A 24,084-nucleotide genomic window follows, 5' to 3' on the forward strand; every position below is an offset into this window, starting at 1 on the left:
CATTTGATTCATTAATCCACTTTAGGGAAAGAAATCTGCAGTCCTTATCCAGTCTGGCCCACATATGACAACGTGATTGACTCTTAACAGGCCTTTGAAATGGCCGAGCATGCTACCCAGTTGCAGTTCACCACCATTTTCTAAAGGGCAGCAAGTGCTGTCCTAGGCAGTAATGTCCACATTCTGTGAATTAATTAAGAAGAGGAGTGATCACCTAGTTTTATTTTTAAAATGTAACCCATTTTTCTAGTCAACCTGTTCAGAGTTGTTATTACACACCACTGGAGCAAGTAGTAATTGAACCTGGGCCTCCCAGTCAAGGGGTAGGGACACTACCACTGCACCACAAGAGGGTCCCCTAAGTGGTCACTAAGTTTTTTTGTTTAACCTATTTTTCTAATCAGTGTGTTCAGACATGTTATTACACACCAGTAGAGCAAGTGGGACTTGAACCCCGGTCTCCTAGTCCACGGATAGGGACACGACCAGTGCATCACAGGAAGGCCCTCTAAGTGGTCACCTTTTAATGCTCTGTATCAATTAGTTTCACTTTTATTAAGTATCATAGGTATTTCTTACATTTAGTGCACTGAAAACTAGTTTCATGCAACTGAAAATCAGACAAGCAAACTCTGACTGACAACTGAAATAGGTGCTGCAGAGATATGTGGAAGAATCTTTGGAAGGGTGCTTCCCCAAGCTGCCATCAGAAAAGCCAGGGCAGGATGCACCCCATTGGTTAGGATGTCCCCACCATCACTTAACATTCCAATCGGTTAGAAACCATAAGATGTAGGAGCAGAAAGAGGCCATTCAGCCCAATATGTCTGCTCTGCCATTCAGTGAGACCATGGATGCTCTGACAATCCTCAATTCCAGTTTCTTTCCCTTTCCCTATAACCCTTCATTCTGTCACTGATTAAATGACTGTGTTGAACATATTTACTTACTCAGCCTCAAAAGCCTGTTGCAGTCAAGAATTCCACAGAGTCACTACCCTCAGAGATGAAATTCCTCCTCATATCTGTCTTAAATGTGAAAAGCCTTATTGTGAGAATATGCCCTCTGGACCTAGACTCTCCCACAAAGGGAAACAACCTTTCTGCGCTGACGCTGTTAGGTCCCCTAAGAATCTTTTGTCTGTTTCAAAAAGGCTGCCTCTCATTATCCCAACCAGTACAGATCCAACCTACTCAACTTCTCCTCATTAGACAATCTCTCCATACCTGGCATCAGCCTAGTGAACTTGGCTCCAATGTCCAAGTATGTCATTCCTGAGTTAAGGGGCCCACAGCTATTCAGAGCATTCTAGCTCTGGTCTGACTGCTGCCCTGCAGAGTCTCAGCAAAACCTCCCCACGTGAATCCTCCATTCTCTTTGAAAATAAGGCCAACATTCCATTTGTCTTCCCTATTACCTGTCGAACTTTTTCATTATTTGGGGTCAAGGTCTCCCATTCAATTTATCTTGTCCATGCCAGCCCAATTAGAATTATCCAGGCTAACCTCACTTTCCAACTTGGCCTGTAGTCTTGTAGGTTTTCGTACTTCAAGAGCACATCCAAGTGATTGTCAAACATTGATTCAATTTTTCCCAGAAAACATTAGCAATTGCTGAGGCGGGATGGGGTTGGTGGTGGGAGGATTGTGTGAGATTCATTGGAAGATGTTTTTAAAAGCACACAGCATGTCTGCTGAACTGGATTCTGAATTTTGAGGGAATAATTAAAGCAATATGTAGCCATGCTGTACATGGATTCTTTGCATGGACACATTTTTTTAAATTAAGATTCCCTAGTGTGGAAACAGGCCCTTCGGCCCAACAAGTCCATACCGACCCTCCAAAGAGTAACCCACCCAGATCCATTTCCCTCTGACTAATGCACCTAACACTATGGGCAATTTAGCATGGCCAGTTCACCTGACCTGCATATCTTTTGTGATTGTGGGAGGAAACCCATGCAGACGCAGGGAGAATGTGCAAGTTCCACACAGACAGTCGCCTGAGGCTCGAATTGAACCGGGTCCTTGGCGCTGTGAGGCAACAGTGCTAACCACTGAGCCACCGTGCCACCCCTAAAAGTGGGAAGTGATGAAGACAATGGCTTCAGTCATTCCACTGTTTAATCACAGGAAACTGTGGCTGACCTATGCTTGGATATTGGACAGTGCAGATTTGAAACTTAGGAGCAGGACATGATTGACATGCATGATCCTATGTCCAATAAATAATGATGTCAAGGGGCAGCAGTTTTAACAATTCAATACAAGAAGATGATGAGGACAGTAGAGAAAGAGAGAGAGAGAGAAAGAAAGAGAAAGAGAATATATGATATAAATAAAACATTTGTTTAGTTTGGCATCCCATTCAAAGTTACATTAACCATCACTCACTCTGTGGAATCTTGAAATGTTTTATTCTTGGAAAGAATTGGGAGGATGGTGCATTCTCCAGGACACAATAAATCAATATTCAGAAGGATATCAATTCTATATTTGTAGGCACATTAGCAGCAACTTTAATGTATACTAATTGCCCCAATTAAAATCACTCCAGAAAGCTAAGGCTGATATTTAGAGTCATAGAGATGTACAGCACGGAAGCAGACCCCTTCGGTCCAACCTGACCATGCCAACCAGATATCCAAACCCAATCTAGTCCCACCTGCCAGCACACGGCCCATATCCCTCCAAACCCTTCCTAATCATATACCCATCCAAATGCCTCTTAAATGTTGCAATTATACCAGCCTCCACCACTTCCTCTACAGTTCATTCCATACACGTACCACCCTCTGTGTGAAAGGTTGCCCAGTAGGTCTCTTTTATATCTTTCCCCTCTCACCCTAAACCTATGCCCTCCAGTTCTGGACTCCCCGACCCCAGGGAAAAGATTTTGCCTATTTACCCTATCCATGCCCCTCATAATTTTGTAAACTTCTATAAGATCACCCCTGAGCCTCCGACGCTCCAGGGAAAATAGCCCCAGCCTGTTCAGCCTCTCCCTATAGCTCAAATCTTCCAACCTTGGCATCATCCTTGTAAATCTTTTCTGAACCCTTTCAAGTTTCACAACATCTTTCCAATAGGACGGAGACCAGAATTACATGCAATATTCCAACAGTGGCCTAACCAATGTCCTGTACAGCCGCAACATGACCTCCCAACTCTTATACTCAATACTCTGACCAATAAAGGAAAGTATATCAAATGCCTTCTTCATTATCCTATCTACCTGTGACTCTAATTTCAAGGAGCTATGAACCTGCACTCCAAGGTCTCTTTGTTACCATTAAGTGGTAACAAAGCAAATCCTGCTAAGATTTGCTTTCCCAAAATGCAGCACCTCGCATTTATCTAAATTAAACTCCATCTGCCACTTCTCAGCCCATTGGCCCATCTGATCAAGATCCCATTGTAATCAAGGTAACCGTCTTCGCTGTCCACTACACCTCCAATTTTGGTGTCATCTGCAAACTTACTAACTATACCTCTTATGCTCACATCCAAATCATTTATAAAAATGACAAAAAGTAGTGGACCCAGCACCGATCCTTGTGGCATCGGCCTCCAGACTTAAAAACAACCCTCCACCACCACCCTCTGTCTTCTACCTTTAGCCAGTTCTGTATCCAAATGGCTAGTTTTCCTGTATTCCATGAGATCTAACCTTGCTAATCAGTCTCCCATGGGGGAACCTTGTCGAACGCCTTACTGAAGTCCATATGGATCACATCAACTACTCTGCTCTCATTAATCCTCTTTGTTACTTCTTTAAAAACCTCAATCAAGTTTGTGAGACATGATTTCCCATGCAGAAAGCTATGTTGATTATCCCTAATCAGTCCTTGCCTTTCCAAATACATGTAAATCCTGTCCCTCAGATTCCCTCCAACAACTTGTCTACCACCGATGTCAGACTCACTGGTCTATAGTTCCCTGGCTATTCTTATCACCTTTCTTAAATAGTGGCACCACGTTAGCCAACCTCCAGTCTTCTGGCACCTCATCTATGACTATCGGGCGGCACAGTGGTTAGCACTGCTGCCTCATAGCGCCAGAGACCAGGGTTCAATTCCCACCTCAGGCGACCCTGTGTGGAGTTCGCACATTCTCCCCGTGTCTGCGTGGGTTTCCTCCGGGTGCTCCGGTTTCCTCCCACAGTCCAAAAATGTGCAGGTTAGGTGAATTGGCCATGATAAATTGCACGTAGTGTTAGGTGAAGGGGTAAATGTAGGAGAATGGGTCTGGGTGGGTTACGCTTCAGCGGGCCGGTGTGGACTTGTTGGGCCGAAGGGCCTGTTTCCACACTGTAAGTAATCTAATCTAATCTAAATATCTCAGCAAGAGACCCAGCAATCACTTCCCTAGTGATTCAAAGCTGTTTAGTGATCCTGTGGATGGAACTTGGCTCAATCCTGTGTGATCCAGAAAGGAAATTATTGAAACTGAAAGGTTTCATTCTTGATAGTTGTAAATTGTTTCTACAGGTCCTTCAAACCTTCCTCCACTTAAGCTCACTAACTCTGCTCTGCCTCTTTCAATCCAATTTTTCTCTCTCTTTCTGTATCAGATTTGATTCGACTTCACCTTATTTCCTTCTCTGCCATTCCACTGTTTCTCAATCCTGAAATCTGCATCAGTTAAGATTGATCCACAACTCAATAAAATCCCAGGATGTCGATCAAGGTATGTTGTCACCTGCCCAGTTTTTCAGCAACTTGTATCATCTGCAGTAATTGGAATTGCAAAGTTTAGGGGGGTGTAAGAAATCCACTTACTGTGCTCATTGAGACACTCTCCTCCTGATAAAATTCAAGGGCACTTAATCTAAAACATTCACAGGACAGACACCAAAGTATTTTGCTTTCTCACTTACTAAATATATGTCCTCAGATCTGGATCCAGTGCTGTCCCTTCTCCACTTCAAGCAGGATTCATTAAACAGAATAAAATCACTAGCTATGAAGGACAAAAGAAGATCCACAGTGTAACTTATTTCAACCCAAATTACTGTATATAACATAACCTGGAAGGTGATAGACATTAAACTCTCTGCAAACCTGTATTATAGGCCAGCTACAGAATTCTGCATTGGATTATAACATAGTCTAGAATATCATCTTCAAGGAATTATATTATTATTGGCAGTTTAGTGTCAGTTCAATTAATTAACCATAATTATCAACATAAAACAGTTGAAGAAATCAACAATTGAACACAATTATTAAGGAATGGATTATATTCAGTAACCAATTTTTGTTTTGCATTATTTTCCTGAGACAGAATTGAAGTGGTGATCGACATTTAAATTCCAAAATAAAAGATTCTTTAATTTTGTAACATTTCTAAATGCTTACATTTTCCATGACTTCAACCAGATATAGCAGCCATTAAGTTACAATTACCTTAATGGTTGTATTGATTAAAGCAAAGAGAAGCAATTGGCCCTTCCTTTCACTTCCTAACTTAGCCAAAGTGTAACCTTAGATGATCTGTTTAAATTGTCTCAATAATGTTTCTCTGACATCTTGCATATTTGGCAAAAACATCATTAGATTCTCAATAATTCTTTTAATGTGCTTCACTAAAACAAATTGGATTGTGGCTTATGACTGGTTCAGTCTCTTTCTGACAATAACAAGCTCAAGTCTTCCTAGAACTCAAGAGCTACTGTCAAACACAGTTCAAAAGGAGGAACTCATAAGGTCAGAGATCAGCTGCAAACCAATGCCTCCATTCTATAATGAGAACGATGGTGAAATTGTCATCATCCACTGCCATTACTTCACCAAATCTGACAGAAATGTCAGGTGACTGGTTCCTTCAATGCATAATCAAGTAGAAGTCACTGAACTGATGAAAACCTTCACCCTTAAAACCTTTAGAGTGGTATTTAATATTGACAACAGGGAGATTTGTCACTTTGTTGAGGAAAGGCCACCATATTAAGTGTCCATCAGGTACCCAGCTGGCCAGAGATGGCCTTCACTGGAATATAGGATTCTAGTCCCATGAATCCCAACCGAGAGAGCTGTCTGCCAGTCAGATGTGGTGTGACAGCAACAACTGGCAATGTCAACACCAAAGGCCCAGGATTGCTGAGAATCCCAGGTCATTGGTAGCAGGATAAGTGTATCAGGGAGGATATCATCACTGAGGACAGAACAGAAATGGGGGGGTTCAGAGGTGAAGCTACCAGGGTGGCACTCAGTGGGGCCTCCCTGATACCAGAACCTCAATCAGATACTGGAGTCTATTAAATAAGAAGTTCCCCTACCCCACATATCCCCAAACCCCTTTCCTGACAAACAAACCCTTGCCAGATTTCCCCTATGGTGAGTCTCTGTCCTTTTTTAACTAGGATCGAACAGGAACAATGCCTATGAGTCTTCCTGCCCCTTATTTAATTAAGAAAAGGCAGGAAAATGGTGAGGGTCCTATCCTACACTTTCTAAGCCAACGGTCCCACTTCCAGACTGCCACTGGGGATGCTTTAAATTCCAGCCTTTGTCTCCCTCTAAAAGTCTTTGAAAAATGTATGCCTTATTGAATAAGATTGATGTTTTAACATTACTGCTAAGCATTTACATATGCTTACTGCATTTCATACTTTTTTAATAGAATCCTAAAATTCCTTCAGTGAGGAAGCAGGCCATTAGCCCAGCAAATGCATATAGACCGTCCAAAAAGCATCCCACCCAGATCCACCCCCTACCCTATCCACGTAACCCTGCATTTCCCCTGGCTAGTCCACCTAGCCTGCACCATCCCTGGACATGATGAGCAATTTAGCATGGCAAATCCACCTAGCCTGTACCTCTTTGGATTGTGGCAGGAAACCAGAGCACCATGCAGGCTATTGGTAGCAGGTAACCCATGCAGACGTGGGGAAAATGTGCAAACTCCGCACAGACAGTTGTCCAAGGGAGGAATCAAACCCAGGTGCTGTGAGGCAACAGTGCTAACCACTGAGCCACCGCACCACCCTATATTGAGGTACTATGATAAGAAATTCCTTGCATTTAAAAATGCTGTTTAAAGAGTTACGGTTCTTGATCCAATCATTTATTCCCTGTCTGAAAATTTAAATTGAAAGCAAATTAATACTTGCTTTTAACGCCTTGGTTTGCTGTGTGAATATCTAAAGTTGATTGATTGCTTACCAATATCATTGCTACTGCACCAGATTTATGTTATCATCACCTGAGGGGGAAGTCATTGCTAAATATCTGTGGGTAGCCTTTGTCAGCGGAAGTGGATAGCACAGTTGTTTTGTCATAGGCTATAAAATTCAGGGCAGTGAAAGATGGCAAGAATGGTGCTTATAAGTTGTGTGCTTTCACGAGATTGACGAGCATTACCACTCCCTTCCCGTTCAGAATGAAACGGTGAACAGCTGGAATCAAACTAGTGGAGTCAAAGGTCAACTGCACTCATAGGAATATTGGGAAGCAACATAGAGAGCCTTACAAGGAGCTGACTCAGAGAATAGAGTAGCTTGTGATGGAGGACAAGATTAGAGTGGTGCTGGAAATGCACAGCAGGTCAGGCGACATCCGAGGAGCAGGAAAATCGACGTTTTGGGCAGGAGCCCTTCATCAGTTTCCTGCACCACTCTAATCTTGACTCTAATCTCCAGCATCTGCAGTCCTCACTTTCGCCTAGTGATGGAGAACAGCCAGCTCAACGATCTGACCATGGGATGGACAGACGCACATTGACTAAACACAGGAAAAGTCCACCACAGCGGGACAGCAAGATGTTGGCCACAGTGAGTAATAGACTTGTGCAGTTTGGAGGTCTTTACCAAGATGGGAAATAAAAACACGTGCTGACAGGGACCCTCATCAGTTTGCCCATCCAAAAGTACAAAGGTTTATGAGAGCCAGGAGAGAGGCATTCCTGGCCAGGAACCAGCCATGCTGAGAAGCTGCTGTCCTAATTTATCAATATGTTCACCTTCCAAGGAAGCTATCCTGGAGCACACACCTTCTATGCATCTTCCAAACCAACAGTGAACATTGTTGGATATGGATGCCTCAGGCACAAGAGAACTTGGAGGAGGAGGGAGGCAGGAGTTGAACCAAAACTTGAAATCATTCACAAGTTTATAAGTTTATTGGAACATGTTGGAAAGAACAATTAACTATATGTTTACTCTAATAATAGGATTTGAGAATGTCCATAAGGCTCTATATCACAATAACTTCTGATTGCATGGAACCAAAGTGTGTAATGGTCCAAAAACAGTTTTTCATACCATCTCTTGTATGTAGTTGACATTTAATAAAGTTTATTGACATTCACTGACATAGGCGTTGACTACCTTCTGTCAACAACACTGACATGATCTGATCGCAATACTGAGATCTGTTCAAAATATTTCTGTTCTATTAGAACTCCAGGGCTATCGAAGAACACTCAAGTTAAACTTGCTCTGTGCAATATTCATAACAAATGCATTTGTATCCATTTGTGTCAGATTTCTCATTTGTTATAATACAATTGGATAAACAGCTTTCTTTCAGTAGCAAACAGAAGCTCAAATGAGTTGCATCAAGGTATTCATTAAGAGTATGTCAATGCAAAATTTTAGTCCCGACTTTTTTATTAAATGGAAATCATAGCAATGGTGTTAAATTTAAAAGAAAATTACCTTTGCACAGCAATGTTACATCTTGCCATTGTCCTCTTTCTGTGCAGACAGATGTATTCTTTCCTGACAAAGTATAAAATCCATCCCTGCAGCTATAGTGGACAATGCTCCCACGTCTTGTACTATGGTACTGGAGCAGATCTGCATGTGGGACAACTGGTGGGCTCCCACAGTCAATATCTGCAAAAGATAAATCTTACAACAGTCCCAGCTCAGTCAGGGTTTCTTCAGTTGCACTGCATATTTTCACCCATTACAGTCGACCATATCCCAATTCTAATATCGCAATCCAGGAGAAAAAACATGGGGACAATTAAAAAGAAAAGCATTTTTTATAAAAATTTTGTATCCACACTTTTGTATAATGGTTCTAAAAGATATTTGAGGCGAAGAAGAAAATGTCCTTTGTCTGGGTAGATCTATTGGACATTGGATGTTATGTTAGCACCTTCAGGAATTGTTCAATCAGAGATGGCAATCTTCAGTGTCGTGTAGCAGAGGCAAGATGATAAATCGGTAACAATTGTAACTACAATGTCAGAAAAAATGGGTCAAATCATTCTTTTATTTGGGAGCTAGGGCTGGGTGGAGAGCAAAAATGGAAGCAAAGTATAGTTTCTGTGACAAACAAAGAGAGAAAATTAGCATTTGTGCAACTGAATTGTAGGATAAGGCGCATTCAGAGTATTAGTGCTCAGGTGAAGGCCTCCACCCATTTTAATTTTCACCTTGACAATTGCCAATGATTGCATGTGTTTCTCTTGCCAACCGTCACCCCCTTTATAACTGATCCCACCTTTGACCCACCAATATATGTCTTCACTTTCAGCAGACCAAATCCACATTGAGTTATAATGTGTACCGGCAGAGGAGTTGATAATCAGAGGACACGTATTTATAGCAAATGGCAGAAGGATCAGAAGTGTCATGAGGAAATTTTTTTTATGCTGTGAGTTTGTGATTTGCAATGTCTTGCCTGAAAAGGAGGTGGAAGCAGATGCAATGGCAACAATTAAAACGTTGAGTTAATCAAACACTTAAGACATAAAATTTATAGGGCTGTGGGAGTGGAATCATTTGATAACTCTGTCAAAGAGCTGGCACACATGTTTTAGGCCAAATGACCACTTTCTCAACTGTATCACTTAGACTCCATAGAATAATAGAGATCTGCAGCAGCACAGAAAAAGGTCCTCCAGTCCATCCTGTCCACGCTGGTCAAAACCAACCAGCTAACTATTCGAATCCCGTTTCCCAGCACTTCACTCATAGCCTTGTATGCCTTGGTATCTCCAGTGTACATCAAAATACTTGTTAAATGCTCCTAGGCTTTCTGCTTCTACCATCCTCACAGACAGTGAGTTCCACATTCCCACCACCCTCTGGGTAAAAACATACTCCCTCACATCCTCTCTAAACCTTCCATTCCTTTTCCATAAATCTATGACCCTGAACACTGATCCCTCCATCAAAGGGAAAAGTTTCTTCATGTCTACCATGGCTATGTCCCTCGATCTTTTTTTTTTTTTAAAATGTCAAATCATATCCCTGTCAATTTCTCGTGCTCTAAGGGAAACAACCCTAATCCATCCAATCTCTCATCATAGCTGAAACTGTCCAACCCAGACAACATCCTAGTAAATTTCCTCTGCACCCTCTCCAGTGCTATCACATGCCTCCTATAATATGGATTCCAGAACTGCGTACAATAGTCTAGCTGTGGCCTAACCAACATTCTATGCAGTTCCAGCATCACTTCCATGCCCTTAAACTCTACGCCTTGATGAACCAAGGCTAGTATCTTATAAGCCTCAACTATTTTACCCAGCTAAGCTGATACCTGAACTGGTGTAAAGGCACACCAAGGCCTTTCCAATCCTTAGTGCTTCCCAGTGACCTGCCTTTCATCAAGAATTCCCTTTCCTTGTTTGTTCTGACCAAATGCATTACTCTCCATGTTCAGCCATTTCTGTAACATTCTAATATCTCACCCCCTTGCTGATATGCATGGTTGCATGACAGGGAGAAGCAGAATACTACAAGCTTGGGCCTGATGGGAGTTAGCTCACTGACAGATTTGGTAGTGCATTGTTTTGGCAGGATATGGGCTGAATGCTTGTATCATCTTGCCATATATATCACACTGATAGTCACGTCTTGTTTAAAAGATGTTTTATCAAGTTGCTGTCTTCTGCGGTACTACAACGCTGATTTAAACATCGTCACATTATGAATTGTTGCATAAAGACATACAGGTTTTCACAACTTTACTTAGAACTGCTCTACAGTTATTTTGAAGTGTAGTCAGTTGTTATATAGGAAACATGGCAGTCAACTAGTGAACAGACACGTTTACAAACAATCTGATAATAACATCATAATCCTAGTGAATATTGGTCAGGTGCTGGGGGATCTCCTATTGTCTTCTACAAAGTGCCGAGTGAGCAATATTATGCTGCAACTATACAAAACGCTAATGCGGCCACACTTGGAATATTGTGTACAGTTCTGGTCACCATATTTCAGGAAGGATGTGGAAGCATTGGAAAAGGTGCAGAGGAGATTTACCAGGATGTTGCCTGGTCTGGAAGGAAGGTCTTCTGAGGAAAGGCTGAGACACTTAGGTCTGTTCTGATTGGAAAGAAGGCGGCTAAGAGGGGATTTGATAGAGACATACAAGATGATCAGAGGATTAGATAGGGTAGACAGTGAAATCTTTTTCCTAGGATGATGACGTCAGCTTGTACGAGGGGGCATAACTACAAAATGAGGGGTGATAGATTTAAGACAGATGTCAGAGTCAGGTTCTTTACTCGGAGAGTGGTAAGGGTGTGGAATGCCCTACCTGCCAATGTAGTTAACTCAGCCACATTAGGGAGATTTAAACAATCCTTGGATAAGCCCATAGATGATAATGGGATAGTGTAGGGGGACGAGCTGGGAATAGTTCACACGTTGGCACAACATCGAGGGCTGAAGGGCCTGCTCTGCATTGTATTGTTCTATGTTCTATCTCTTACATCAATCTGAGAGGGTGGACAGATACTCATGTGAAAGATGGTGCCTGAAATATTGCAACATGTCCTGTTTACTGAACTGAGTGTCAGCTTGGTGCTTGGGACAAAATCTCTGGACTGTGAACTAGAGTCATAGAGGTCTACAACATGGAAACAAGCCCTTCAGCCCAACTTGCCCATGCCACACATGCTTTCACAATTAATCTAGTCCCATTTGCCAGCATTTGGTCCATATCCCTCCACACCTATCCCATTCATGTAGCTGTCTATTTCTTAAATGACAACATTGTACTGGCTTCCACCACTATCTGTAGCAGCCTGTTCCTGACACTTACCAACCTCTGTGAAAAGATTATCCCTCTGGATTCTTTTGTATCTCTCCCGTCTCACCTCTAGTTTTAGACTCCCCTACCATGAGGAAAAGCTATTGGCTATCTATCTTATCGATGCCTCTCTGGATGTTATACGCCTCTATAAAGGTCACCCTTCAGTCTCTTATCCCTCACGGAGAGAAGTCCCAGCCTATGCAACCTCGCCTTGTGACTCAAACCTTCCAGTCCGGGTAGCATCCTAGTAAACCTTTCCTGCACTCTTTCCAGTTTAATAATATCCTTTCAAAAGTAGGCCGACCATAATTCAGAAATTTATAGGAACACAGAACCATAGGAAATAGGAGCAGGAAGTGGCCATCTCCATATTTCTTGCTACCTTTAATATCTAGAAATTGATCACGCTTAGTATTGATCATTCTGAGTGACTGAGTTTCCACAGCCCTCCAGGATTAGGAATTCCTCAGTCTGGGAGGCCCGTCCCTTATTCTGAGACCTGATCTGTCCCAGCCAGTGGAAACATCCTTCCTGCACCTATTCTGCCAGGCCCTAAAGATGATTGTCAGTTTCAATGAGGTCACCAACCATTCATCTAAACTCAAGAGAATACAGGCCCAGTCTCCTCAATCTTTCCTCACAAAACAATCCTTCCTTCCCAGTGATCAGTTTGGTGAATCTCCACTACACTTCCTCTCTCTGGCAAGTAAATCCATTCTTGGGTAAGGAAGCCAAAACCTTATACAATACTTCACGTGCAGGCTTGCCAATTCTCTATATAATTGCAGTGCGATTCTTCACTTCTATGCACAATCCTCAGTTTTTCACAGACAGGAGGGTGTTAGCCACTGAACTAAGGCTGACAATTACAGTCCTACTGCAACAGCATGTAAAAAGGCTCTACAGCTGACCCACCTTGATGATCATTAAAAATATGTATCAACAAGATTCTAGATCGTGTATAGTCAAGTCAAATAAAATGCTAGTTATGACTCAGACACTCAAAAATTATTCTGCAGCTGACTGATATTCTGGATTAAACTAAAGGTTATCAGCCCACAAGCTGCCTCAACATCTGGGTTGTTCTCAACAACACCTGTTGGGCCAAATGGCCTGTTTCCACCAAAAAATACAAAATCAGGGGTGCACAAAGGCTAAAATTGGAGGAGCACAGAACCTGTCCTTAAAGGAGATGTGTAAAAAAAAATCCACCACTAACAATTAACCATAAGGCAAAGATTCATGTCATCATGAAATGTTGAGAAACAATTTTATTTGCTCAATGTTCACCAACATATCATGTACAACACATTTTATGATTATGATTATGATTACATTAGTGTGGAAACAGGCCCTTCGGCCCAACAAGTCCACACCGACCCGCCAAAGCGCAACCCACCCATACCCCTACATTTACCCCATACCTAACACTACAGGCAATTTAGCATGGCCAATTCACCTGACCTGCACATCTTTGGACGGTGGGAGGAAACCGGTGCACCCGGAGGAAACCCACGCAGACACGGGGAGAACGTGCAAACTCCACACAGTCAGTCGCCTGAGGCGGGAATTGAACCCGGGTCTCTGGCGCTGTGAGGCAGCAGTGCTAACCGCTGTGCCACCGTGCCGCCCATGATTTTATCATGAACTATAATGCATTAAGAATATTGTGTCCCCTCAATCAACCATTTGCTTTTTGTTTGTCTTATGCAAACAGATCCTTAATTACCTGTACAAGTGAAATTAGCTCCTTCCCATTGTCCTTGGGCAGAACACATCAATGTGCCATTTCCTCCTTCGCTTATATAACCAGCCTTGCAAACATACTGGACTTTGCTTCTATACACTGTTCCTCTCACTAATGGTGGTTGTGCATTTGTTACGTGAGTTGGGATCCCACAATCTACAGCTGTAGAGAAGAAAACAAAATGAATTATAATCAACACTTTAGGAAATGATACTTCATTATTCTGAGCAACTACACTTATTTTAAAACTCTCATCCTAGTTTACAAATCCCTCAGTGTCTCCTCTCTAACTCTCTAAGCCCCAATATCCCACCAGATCACTGCGCTCCTCCAATTCTGGTTTCTTGTGTGCATTCCCCATTTCTTTCACTCCAGCCATGCCTTCAACTGTAGAGGCCTCATGCTCTGGAATTCCTTTTCTTAACCTCTTCACCTCATTACCTTCCTTAGGTCCCTTTACCTCCCTCTTGAATCAAGCTTTCAGTCACCAGTCCCTTACTTTCACAGTGCTATATGAATGCAAATTATTGCTATGGTTGCATCATCTTTTCATATTGAACTGGATTTACTTGTTAAAATAACGGTATGTTAATGACTAAAAATATGCAAATTGACCAGCAAGTTCAAGGGATTAAGGGACATGCCATAAATTGCCTTAGGTGAGTGCATTACAAGGAAAGGAGCTGCCACCATCTCTGGTGGAGCTGCCGGCAATGAGGTGCAAACAGCCTCTGTTTGACCAATAGCTCTCAGCAGGAGGGACTTCCAATATTGGAGTCCTGAATCCTGGACAGGGCCCAAAGGTGCCCACATAAATGCCCATATAATAGTTCCCCAACCTGTGGTGGAGATCTCTTGGGTCAACTAAATCCCACCCCAAGATTTTCCTCAGATCAATGCCACCTTGAGTATCTGAAACATTAGGCAAGTGTTGAACAGGATTTGTGAAGGATCAATAAAAGCAGGGACTGCTGAGACATATTGTTTTCCACTTGTCTGAGTCAGGCTTAGAAAACATTCGGGAACACCAACCTTCACATTCCAGGTTTGCCCCTTCCCACTGTCCCTGGGCAGAGCAGACTGATGTGTCATTTCCTCTCACCGGGACATAGCCAACCTGGCACTGGTAGACGACTGTACTTCCATAGGTTGTGTTAACTTTTGGATAGGACAATGCATTCAGTAAAGCTGGTGGTGATCCACAGTCAACAGCTGAGGAGAGACAAGTGCAAGTTAGCTTAATTTACTTTTCCGGGTATTGATGAAATTCAGATTAACAGAAGGTGGAATGTCCAAATCAGATCTATGCAACACCAAGCAAAACACACACCCACAAAAAGACATGAATATCCAAGTCCGTATCCTCGGTTGAGGGTAAATCTTGACCAGAGAGAATCTCACTACTTTTGATTGGAAAGAATCAGGACATTCTAAATATCCAACTGAACTGTTTGCCAGATCCTCATTTGAATGTTCCCCCTCAAAGAACATCTCCAATACTAGAGCACAGAGTCAAGAGTAGGCTACTCAGCTCCTCAAGACAGCTTCTTCGAATACAAATAAATTGCATTAAGAATTGCATTGTGTGGAACAGAATTCCTTTTCTATCAATATTTTTCATGACAAAATAGCATGTAAAGTGATTAATGATGAACTATTTGAATGCTGAAACCAATTCAAAATAAAATACTCCAAATATTTACTAAGAACATAATGACTGACAAAGCAAAGTGTATATTTGTTCAGTGGTTTTCCCATTCAATAAGATCTGTAATACAAATCCATGCACCTGCCATATCCCTTGACAGCTTGGCAATGAAAAAAACTATTCATTGAAGATTTAAAATTTTTAAATGACAGTACCATTGACTGCTTTTTGTATGAGAGAGTCCAACACCTTTCCCAAGTTATGCTTGTAGAGATGTTCCCTTTTACCTCTCTTCTGGATGATCCAGCACTGATTTTAAAGTCACATCCCCTTGTCCTAGAAACCTCCACCACTGGAAAATGTTTCTCTCTATCCATGTTATTGATTCATTACAATTCGTTACTAAAAACCTCAATCAAATAAACCCTCAACTTCATGTATTCCACAGTAAATAAAATTAGAGGATGTTCCTTCTGCTTCACTGATCTGATCCCCACAGCTCTGGTAGCATACTAATAAATTGGTGAAATGATCAACATAGCCTCCTTAAAATGCAGATTCCAAAACTGTGCATAGTACTTCAAAGTGAACTCTAACCTGGGCTTTGTACAGAGGTGGAAAACCTATTGTCACCATATCTCCAACTCTCTCGTTATAAATGCCCCACTCCATTAGATCAGATTCTCATTTGGCCAACAAGCCTACCAGCTAGATATGGAAGTCCTGCAAATGAGAACATCAGATTTCCTGCATGGAAATGCAATGAGTGAATACAATAAAATGAATGAATGATGGGATTATATTGAGGTTTGATTCAGGTGAAAGAGAAAGTTGGTGCAAGGAAAACCTTGATGCAGTCAGTGCAGGAATATCATTTCCATGTTCAATGTATGTTTGGTAATACTCTAAAACACTGACCTTCACATTCCAGGTTTGCTCCTTCCCACTGCCCCTGGACAGAACAGACTGATGCATTGTTTCCTCTCACATGAAAATAGCCAACCTGGCACTGGTACATCACTGTATGACCATAGGTTGTGTTGACTGGTGGGTAGGACACTGTATTCACAAAACCTTGCGGTGAACCACAGTCAACAGCTGAGGAGAAACAAACACAAATTAGTTTGATTTAAATAATTTGTGTATTGTTACATTTCTAACAAACAGAAGCTGGATTCTCCAAACCATCTTCACTCCATTCCAACTAATTTGCACAAAATTGTTGGAATCTTTCATGAAAGAGGATGTAGCAGTGTTCTTTGAAAATCTCAATGCAATCAGACAACGGCAAAATAGTTTTGTGAAAGGGAAATCACGTTTTACTAACGTAATGGAAGTTTTTCAAGGAATTAACAAGCAGTGCAGATAAAGGGAAATCTGTGGATGTGCTGAACTAAAATTTCCAGAAAGTATTGACAAGGTGTTGTGATATTTACCTTAATTACCACTACTAGCACCTCAGCACACCTGGCCCATGAACAGCTTTCTAACAGAGTACTGTCTGAGGTAGCTTGCTGCCACCAATTCGCTAGTTAGTTTAGGATATCTGGTCAGCATGGACGAGTTGGACCGAAGGGTCTGTTTCCGTGCTGTACATCTCTATGACTCTGTGACTAGAATTAGTCTATGCCTATCTAATCATCAATGATCGATAATTGTAGCATTTTCAAACAACTTTCAAATAAGTGAAGTGACTTGGAACTGAGATGAGGAGAATCTTTTTTGACTTAAAGGGTAGAGAACCTTTGGAAACCTCAACCCCAACGAGCTGTTTTTGAGTATATTTAAAGTAGAAATTGACACATTTCTAAGAATCAATGACAGAAAAGGATATGGGGACCATGTGTGCAAAAACTTTGATTAGGATGATGAACCATTATTGTATTGAATGGTGGAGAAAACTCAATGGACTGAATGGCCTCCTCCTGCTCATATTCCCATATTTCTACTGGGTGCCCAGGTAAATGAATCACAAGAAGTTAGTATGCAGATACAGCAAGTGATTAGGGAGATAAATTGAACATTGTGATTTATTACAAGGGGAATAAAATATAAAAGTGAAGGGTGCTTCCTACACAAGTGGCGAGACCAAAGGCAGAAATGTATGGGGCCCCTGAAGGAATGTTGTCAGACAGCTGACAGACTTATAAGAAGCTTAACCTGTTGCCATGAAATGCCATTAGTGCAGAGTTGACTTCTGCCTCTCACTGGGAGGGAGCACCACTGAAATAACTCCAAAGATGTTTGTATGCCTTCCCCAAGTCACCCTTTACTTACACGTGGAGTGTCCTTGACTCTAGCACAGCCTCCTCAGAGTCAGCACCCAGAATCTCTGACAGTCCTATTTAGATTTGTCAGACAGGGCTGGCTGATTGTTCAGCTAGCTGACCACGTTACAATCACTACAGCTACTCTCAGGAAGTACCCAATCAGACCAGTCAGTAACTCCATCAATCCTGGCAGTGCCAGAGGTCAGTAGTGGAGGTTGCCGCTATTGCAACATGCCAGAATGAAGATCCTGGTGAAATCCTAGACCCAGATAAGTAAGAGGCATTGGACAGGGAGGGCTTGGTGGTATTATGGAGGGGTGTGAGGAGAATGGAGGGAGCAGTTTTAAAATCCATGTGGCAAGTGAAAGCACCATCACATTGGGATTGTCCCCAAAAGAGCACTTCCAAAGATACTATCCCATTTCCTTTTTGGACTTTTTAAAACCTTGTAACAAAATAACAGACTGCCCAATCCCATTAATCATAGATAGATGGTATAGCCTCATCAGCCAGGCCATCTGTTCATCTGCATTGCAGCCATAGGCCTAGCTGCCTCCATACGCAGTCAACTCATCTCCATCAGTCACCACTTTGCTGGAGTGAAAATAACGTGTACACGGGTCTTCAGATAGTGATTGGTTTGCTGAATCTGGAAATCCTTCTTACTCAGAGTGCTGACACTCTAGAAAGTGGAATATGGTTGAGGTGAACAGTATATATGCATTTAACAGAGAGCAACATACTTACACAAGGGAGAAGGAACAGCTATACATAGAGAGCTACACGAGGAGAGGTGAGAGGAGGTTCAAGTGAAGTATAAGAATCAGCATGGACAAGGGCTGATAGAATATATGGTGCAGAAGCATGTCAATATAATCCAATGGAAAAAAATCACAATGCAATTTTGCCTGGGAAATTATTGCCATGTAGATTCAGTTTACAAATGTATTGTCTTTGATTAAAGTGGCAGATGAGTTTAATTTAGATAAATGCAAGGTTTGCATTTTGGGAAAGCAAATCTTAGCAGGACTTATACAATTAATGGTAAGGTCCTGGGGAGTGCTGATAAACAAAGAGAACTTGGAGTGCTGGTTCATAGCTCCTTGAAATTGGAGTCGCAGGTAGATAGGATAGTGAAGGTATACTTTTGGTATACTTTCCTTTATTAGTCAAAGTATTGAGTACAGGAGTTGGGAGGTCATGTTGCATTTGTACAGGACATTGGTTAGGCCACTGTTGGAATAGTGTGTGCCATTCTGGTCTCCTTCCTATTGGAAAGATGTTGTGAAACTTGAAAGGGCTCAGAAAAGATTTACAAGAATGTTGCCAGGGTTGGAGGATTTGACCTACAGGGTGAGGTTAAACAGGCTAGGGCTGTATTCCCTGGAGCATCAGAGGTTGAGGGGTGACCTTATAGAGGTTTATAAAATCATGACGGCATGGATAGGATAAACAGACAAAGTCTCTTCCATGGGGTGGGAGAGTCCAGAACTATAAGACCATAAGACATAGGAGCGGAAGGAAGGCCATTCGGCCCATTGAGTCCACTCTGCCATTCAATCATGGCTGATGGGCATTTCAACTCCACTGACCCGCATTCTCCCCGTAGCCCTTAATTCCTTGTGACATCAAGAATTTACCAATCTCTGCCTTGAAGACATTTAGCGTCCCAGCCTCCACTGCACTCTGCGGCAATGAATTCCACAGGCCCACCACTCTCTGGCTGAAGAAATGTCTCCGCATTTCTGTTCTGAATTTACCCCCTCTAATTCTAAGGCTGTGTCCACGGGTCCTGGTCTCCTCGCCTCACGGAAACAATTTCCTAGCATCCACCCTTTCCAAGCCATATATTATCTTGTAAGTTTCTATTAGATCTCCCCTTAATCTTCTAAACTCCAATGAATACAATCCAGGATCCTCAGACGTTCCTCATATGTTAGACCTACCATTCCAGGGATCATCCGTGTGAATCTCCGCTGGACACGCTCCAGTGCCAGTATGTCCATCCTGAGGTGTGGGGACCAAAACTGGACACAGTACTCCAAATGGGGCCTAACCAGAGCTTTATAAAGTCTTAGTAGTACATCTCTGCTTTTATATTCCAACCTTCTTGAGATAAGAGACAACATTGCATTCGCTTTCTTAATCACGGACTCAACCTGCATGTTTACCTTTAGAGAATCCTCGACTAGCACTCCCAGATCCCTTTGTGCTTTGGCTTTATTAATTTTCTCACCATTTAGAAAGTAGTCTATGCTTTTATTCTTTTTGCCAAAGTGCAAGACCTCGCATTTGCTCACATTGAATTCCATCAGCCATTTCCTGGACCACTCTCCCAAACTGTCTAGATCCTTCTGCAGCCTCCCCACTTCCTCAGTACTACCTGCCTGTCCACCTAACTTTGTATCATCGGCAAACTTCGCTAGAATGCCCCCAGTCCCTTCATCCAGATCATTAATATATAATGTGAACAGTTATGGCCCCAACACTGAACCCTGCGGGACACCGCTTGTCACCGGCTGCCATTCCGAAAAAGAACCTTTTATCCCAACTCTCTGCCTTCTACCAGACAGCCAATCCTCAATCCATATCAGTAGCTCACCTCAAACACCATGGGCCCTCACCTTGCTCAGCAGCCTCCCGTGTTGCACCTTATCAAAGGCCTTTTGGAAGTCTAGATAGACCACATCCACTGGGTTTCCCTGGTCTAACCTACTTGTCACCTCTTCAAAGAACTCCAACAGGTTTGTCAGGCACGACCTCCCCTTAATAAATCCACATTGACTTGTTCTAATCCAACCCTGCTCTTCCAAGAATTTAGAAACCTCATCCTTAATGATGGATTCTAGAATTTTACCAACAACCGAGGTTAGGCTAATTGGCCTACAATTTTCCATCTTTTGCCTTGATCCTTTCTTGAACAAGGGGGTTACAACAGCGATCTTCCAATCATCCGGGACTTTCCCTGACTCCAGTGACTTTTGAAAGATCTCAACCAACGCCTCCACTATTTCCTCAGCCACCTCCCTCAGAACTCTAGGATGTAACCCATCGGGGCCAGGAGATTTATCAATTTTAAGACCTTTTAGCTTTTCTGGCACTTTCTCTTTTGTAATGGCAACCATACTCAACTCAGCCCCCTGACTCCCTTTAATTGTTTGGACATTACTCATGTCTTCCACTGTGAAGACAGATGCAAAGTACTTATTAAGTTCTCCTGCTATTTCCTTATCTCCCATCACTAGGCTTCCAGCATCAGTTTGAAGTGGCCCAATGTCTACTCTTGCCTGTCGTTTGTTTCTTATGTATTGAAAGAAACTTTTACTATCATTTCTAATATTACTGGCTAGCCTACCTTCATATTTCTCTTTGTTATTTCTCCTTATTTCTCTTTGTTATCCTCTGTTTGTTTTGGTAGCCTTCCCAATCTTCTGATTTCCCAGTGCTCTTGGCCACTTTATAGGCTCTCTCTTTTTCTTTGATAGATTTCCTGACTTCCTTTGTCAGCCATGGCTGTCTAATCCCTCCCCGGATAATCTTTCTCTTCTTGGGGATGAACCTCTGTACAGGGTCCTCAATTTTACCTACAAACTCCTGCCATTTTTGCTCTACTGTCTTCCCTCCTAGGCTCTACTTCCAGTCTATTTTCATCAGTTCCTCTCTCATGCCCTCATAATTACCCTTATTTAACTGTAACACCATTACATCCGATTTTGCCTTCTCTCTTTCAAACTGCAGACTGAACTCTACCATATTATGATCGCTGCTTCCTAAGTGTTCCCTTACTTTAAGATTTTTTATAAAGTCTGGTTCATTACATAGCACTAGGTCAAGAATAGCCTGCTCCCTTGTGGGCTCCATGACAAGCTGTTCCAAAAAGCCATCCTGTAAGCATTCCATGAATTCCCTTTCTTTGGATCCACTGGCAACATTATTTACCCAGTCCACCTGCATATTGAAGTCTCCCATGATCACTGTGACCTTGCCTTTCTGACAGGCCTTCTCTATTTCCCGGTACATGTTGCGCCCCTGGTCCTGACTACTGTTAGAAGGTCTGTACATAACTCCCACTCTGGTTTTTTTGCCTTTGTGGTTCCTCAATTCCACCCACACAGACTCCACATCATCTGACGCCATGTCATTCAGTGCCATAGATTTAATTTTGTTCTTAACTAACAAGGCAAACCCGCCCCCTCTGCCCACCTCCCTGTCTTTTCGATAAGTTGAAAACCCTTGGATGTTTAACTGCCAGTCCTGACCCCCCTGTAACCACGTCTCTGTGATGCCTACCACATCATAATCATAACTAGAGGGCACAGGTTTAGGGTGAGAGGGGTAAGATGTAAAAGAGACCTAAAGGGCAACTTTTTCACACAGAGGGTGGAACGTGCATGGAATGAGCTGCCAGAGGATGTGGTGGAGGCTGGTACAATTGCAACATTTAAGATGCATTTGAATGGGTATATGAATAGGAAGGGTTTGGAGGGATATGGGCCGGGTGTTGGCAGGTGGGACTAGATTGGGTTGGGATATCTGGTCAGCATGGACGAGTTGGACCGAGGGGTCTGTTACAGTGCTGTGCATCTAATTCCAATTAGATTAGATTACTTACAGTGTGGAAACAGGCAGTCGGCCCAACAAGTCCACACCGACCTGCCAAAGCGCAACCCACCCAGACCCATTCCCCTACATTTAACCCTTCACCTAACACTATGGGCAATTTAGCATGGCCAATTCACCTAACCAGCACATTTTTTTGGACTGTGGGAAGAAACCGGAGCATCCGGAAGAAACCCATGCAGACACGGGGAAAATGTGCAAACTCCACACAGTCAGTCGCCTGAGTCGGGAATTGAACCTAGGTCTCTGGTGCTATGAAGCAGCACTGCTATCCACTGTGCCACCGTGCAGTCCACATCTCTATGACTCTCTGACTCTATGGAGCACTGACCTTCACATTCCAGGTTTGCTCCTTCCCACTGTCCCTGGGCAGAGCAGACTGATGTGCCATTTCCTCTCACAGGGACATAACCATCCTGGCACTGGTACACAACTGTACTTCCATAGGTTGTGTTAACTGGTCGATGGGACAGTGTGTTCAGTAAAGATGGTGATGATCCACAATCAACAGCTGAGGAGAGACAACTCAAAGTCAGTTTCATGTACTTTTGTGTGTATTGATGACGCATTTTTAAACCAGAAACCAAATCTCTATATCAACCAATTTTCAAAAAGGAAGATTCTGAGAAAATAATGAGTGCCATTTGTTTAAGGAGAAAGTGTGGTCTGGACTCTGGGAGGAACAATTGACCAATGAAAAATGTCAAGGGATTTGTAATATTCCTCTGAACACATAGACAGAGCTTCAATATCTCTTCTGAAATATAGTTTCTTCAACAATGCAGTTTTGCTTTAAACTACAAACATAGATCCACAAAGGGACATGAAATCACTCATAGCCCATTTAAATGTGGAAGTTACACGAATTGATCCTTCCTGAGCCCAGATAACCTTCACATATACACATTTTTCTCTTCACTCATGGGACATGGGCATCACTGGCCAGCTAGCATTTATTGCCTGTCCCTAGTTGTCCTTGAGAAGGTAGTGATGAACTGCCTTCTTTCAGCTGTAGTAATCCATATGCTGTAGGTAGACCCACAATGCCTTAGGGAGAGAAGTCCAGGATTTTGGCCCGGCAACAGCAAAGGAACAATGATATATTTCCAAGTCAGGATGGTGATTGGCTTGGAGGGGAATTTGGAGGCGATGTTGTTCTCATGTATCTGTTGCACTTGTTCTTCTGAATGGAAACGATCATGAGTGTGGAAGGTGCTGTTTAAGAATCTTTGGCAAATTTCTGCAGCGCATCTTCTGGATAGCACATACTGCTGCTGCTGAGTGGCAGTGAAGGAAGGGGGTGAATGCTTGTTGATGTGGTGTCAATCAAGTGGTTGCTTTGTCCTGGATAGTGTCAAGCTCCAAGGGTTATTGAGGCTGCACTCATCCCGGCAAAGAAAACACTGTTGGGATTCATAGATATAATTGACTCAATTAGAAAAATAAATACGAGAGAAAAAAAAAAACACAACCTGAAGTACTTTTTGGGAAATTATTTGTCAATTATTTCAAAGTGAATTTTTTTGGTAACATTCTGAAGCACTGACCTTCACATTCCAGGTTTGCTCCTTTCCACTGTCCCTGGGCAGAGCAGACTGATGTGTCATTTCCTCTCATGTGCACATAGCCAACCTGGCACTGGTATACAACTGTACTTCCATAGGTTGTGTTGACTAGTCGACAGAACAGTGTGTTCAGTAAAGATGGTGGTGATCCACAATCAACAGCTGAGGAGAGACAAACTCAAAGTCAGTTTCATATACTGTTGTGTGTATTGATGATGTATTTTTAAACCAGA

General features: G+C 42.5%; 1 protein-coding gene across 6 annotated transcripts in view; it reads right to left on the minus strand.

Moving 5' to 3' along the window:
* susd1 (sushi domain containing 1) overlaps positions 1-24,084 on the minus strand; it is a 95,734-nt gene that overhangs the window by 31,458 nt on the left and 40,192 nt on the right. For 3 of the 6 annotated variants that reach the window (XM_043715961.2, XM_043715919.2, XM_087996132.1), the window contains 7 exons: positions 23,834-24,013; positions 22,618-22,797; positions 16,315-16,494; positions 14,781-14,960; positions 13,731-13,910; positions 8,659-8,853; positions 4,879-4,961 (listed from right to left, as the gene is read on the minus strand). In XM_043715961.2, the coding sequence (XP_043571896.2) occupies positions 4,879-4,961; positions 8,659-8,853; positions 13,731-13,910; positions 14,781-14,960; positions 16,315-16,494; positions 22,618-22,797; positions 23,834-24,013 (1,178 nt within the window). The remainder of the gene's footprint in view (positions 1-4,878; positions 4,962-8,658; positions 8,854-13,730; positions 13,911-14,780; positions 14,961-16,314; positions 16,495-22,617; positions 22,798-23,833; positions 24,014-24,084) is intronic. The other 3 variants (XM_087996124.1, XM_043715935.2, XM_043715999.2) reach the window with 2 other exon arrangements.

The sequence above is a fragment of the Chiloscyllium plagiosum genome, unplaced genomic scaffold (genome assembly GCF_037043375.1).
Source record: "Chiloscyllium plagiosum isolate Xiang-an unplaced genomic scaffold, Cpla_swu_hap1 HiC_scaffold_2, whole genome shotgun sequence".
NCBI classification, from domain to species: domain Eukaryota; kingdom Metazoa; phylum Chordata; class Chondrichthyes; order Orectolobiformes; family Hemiscylliidae; genus Chiloscyllium; species Chiloscyllium plagiosum.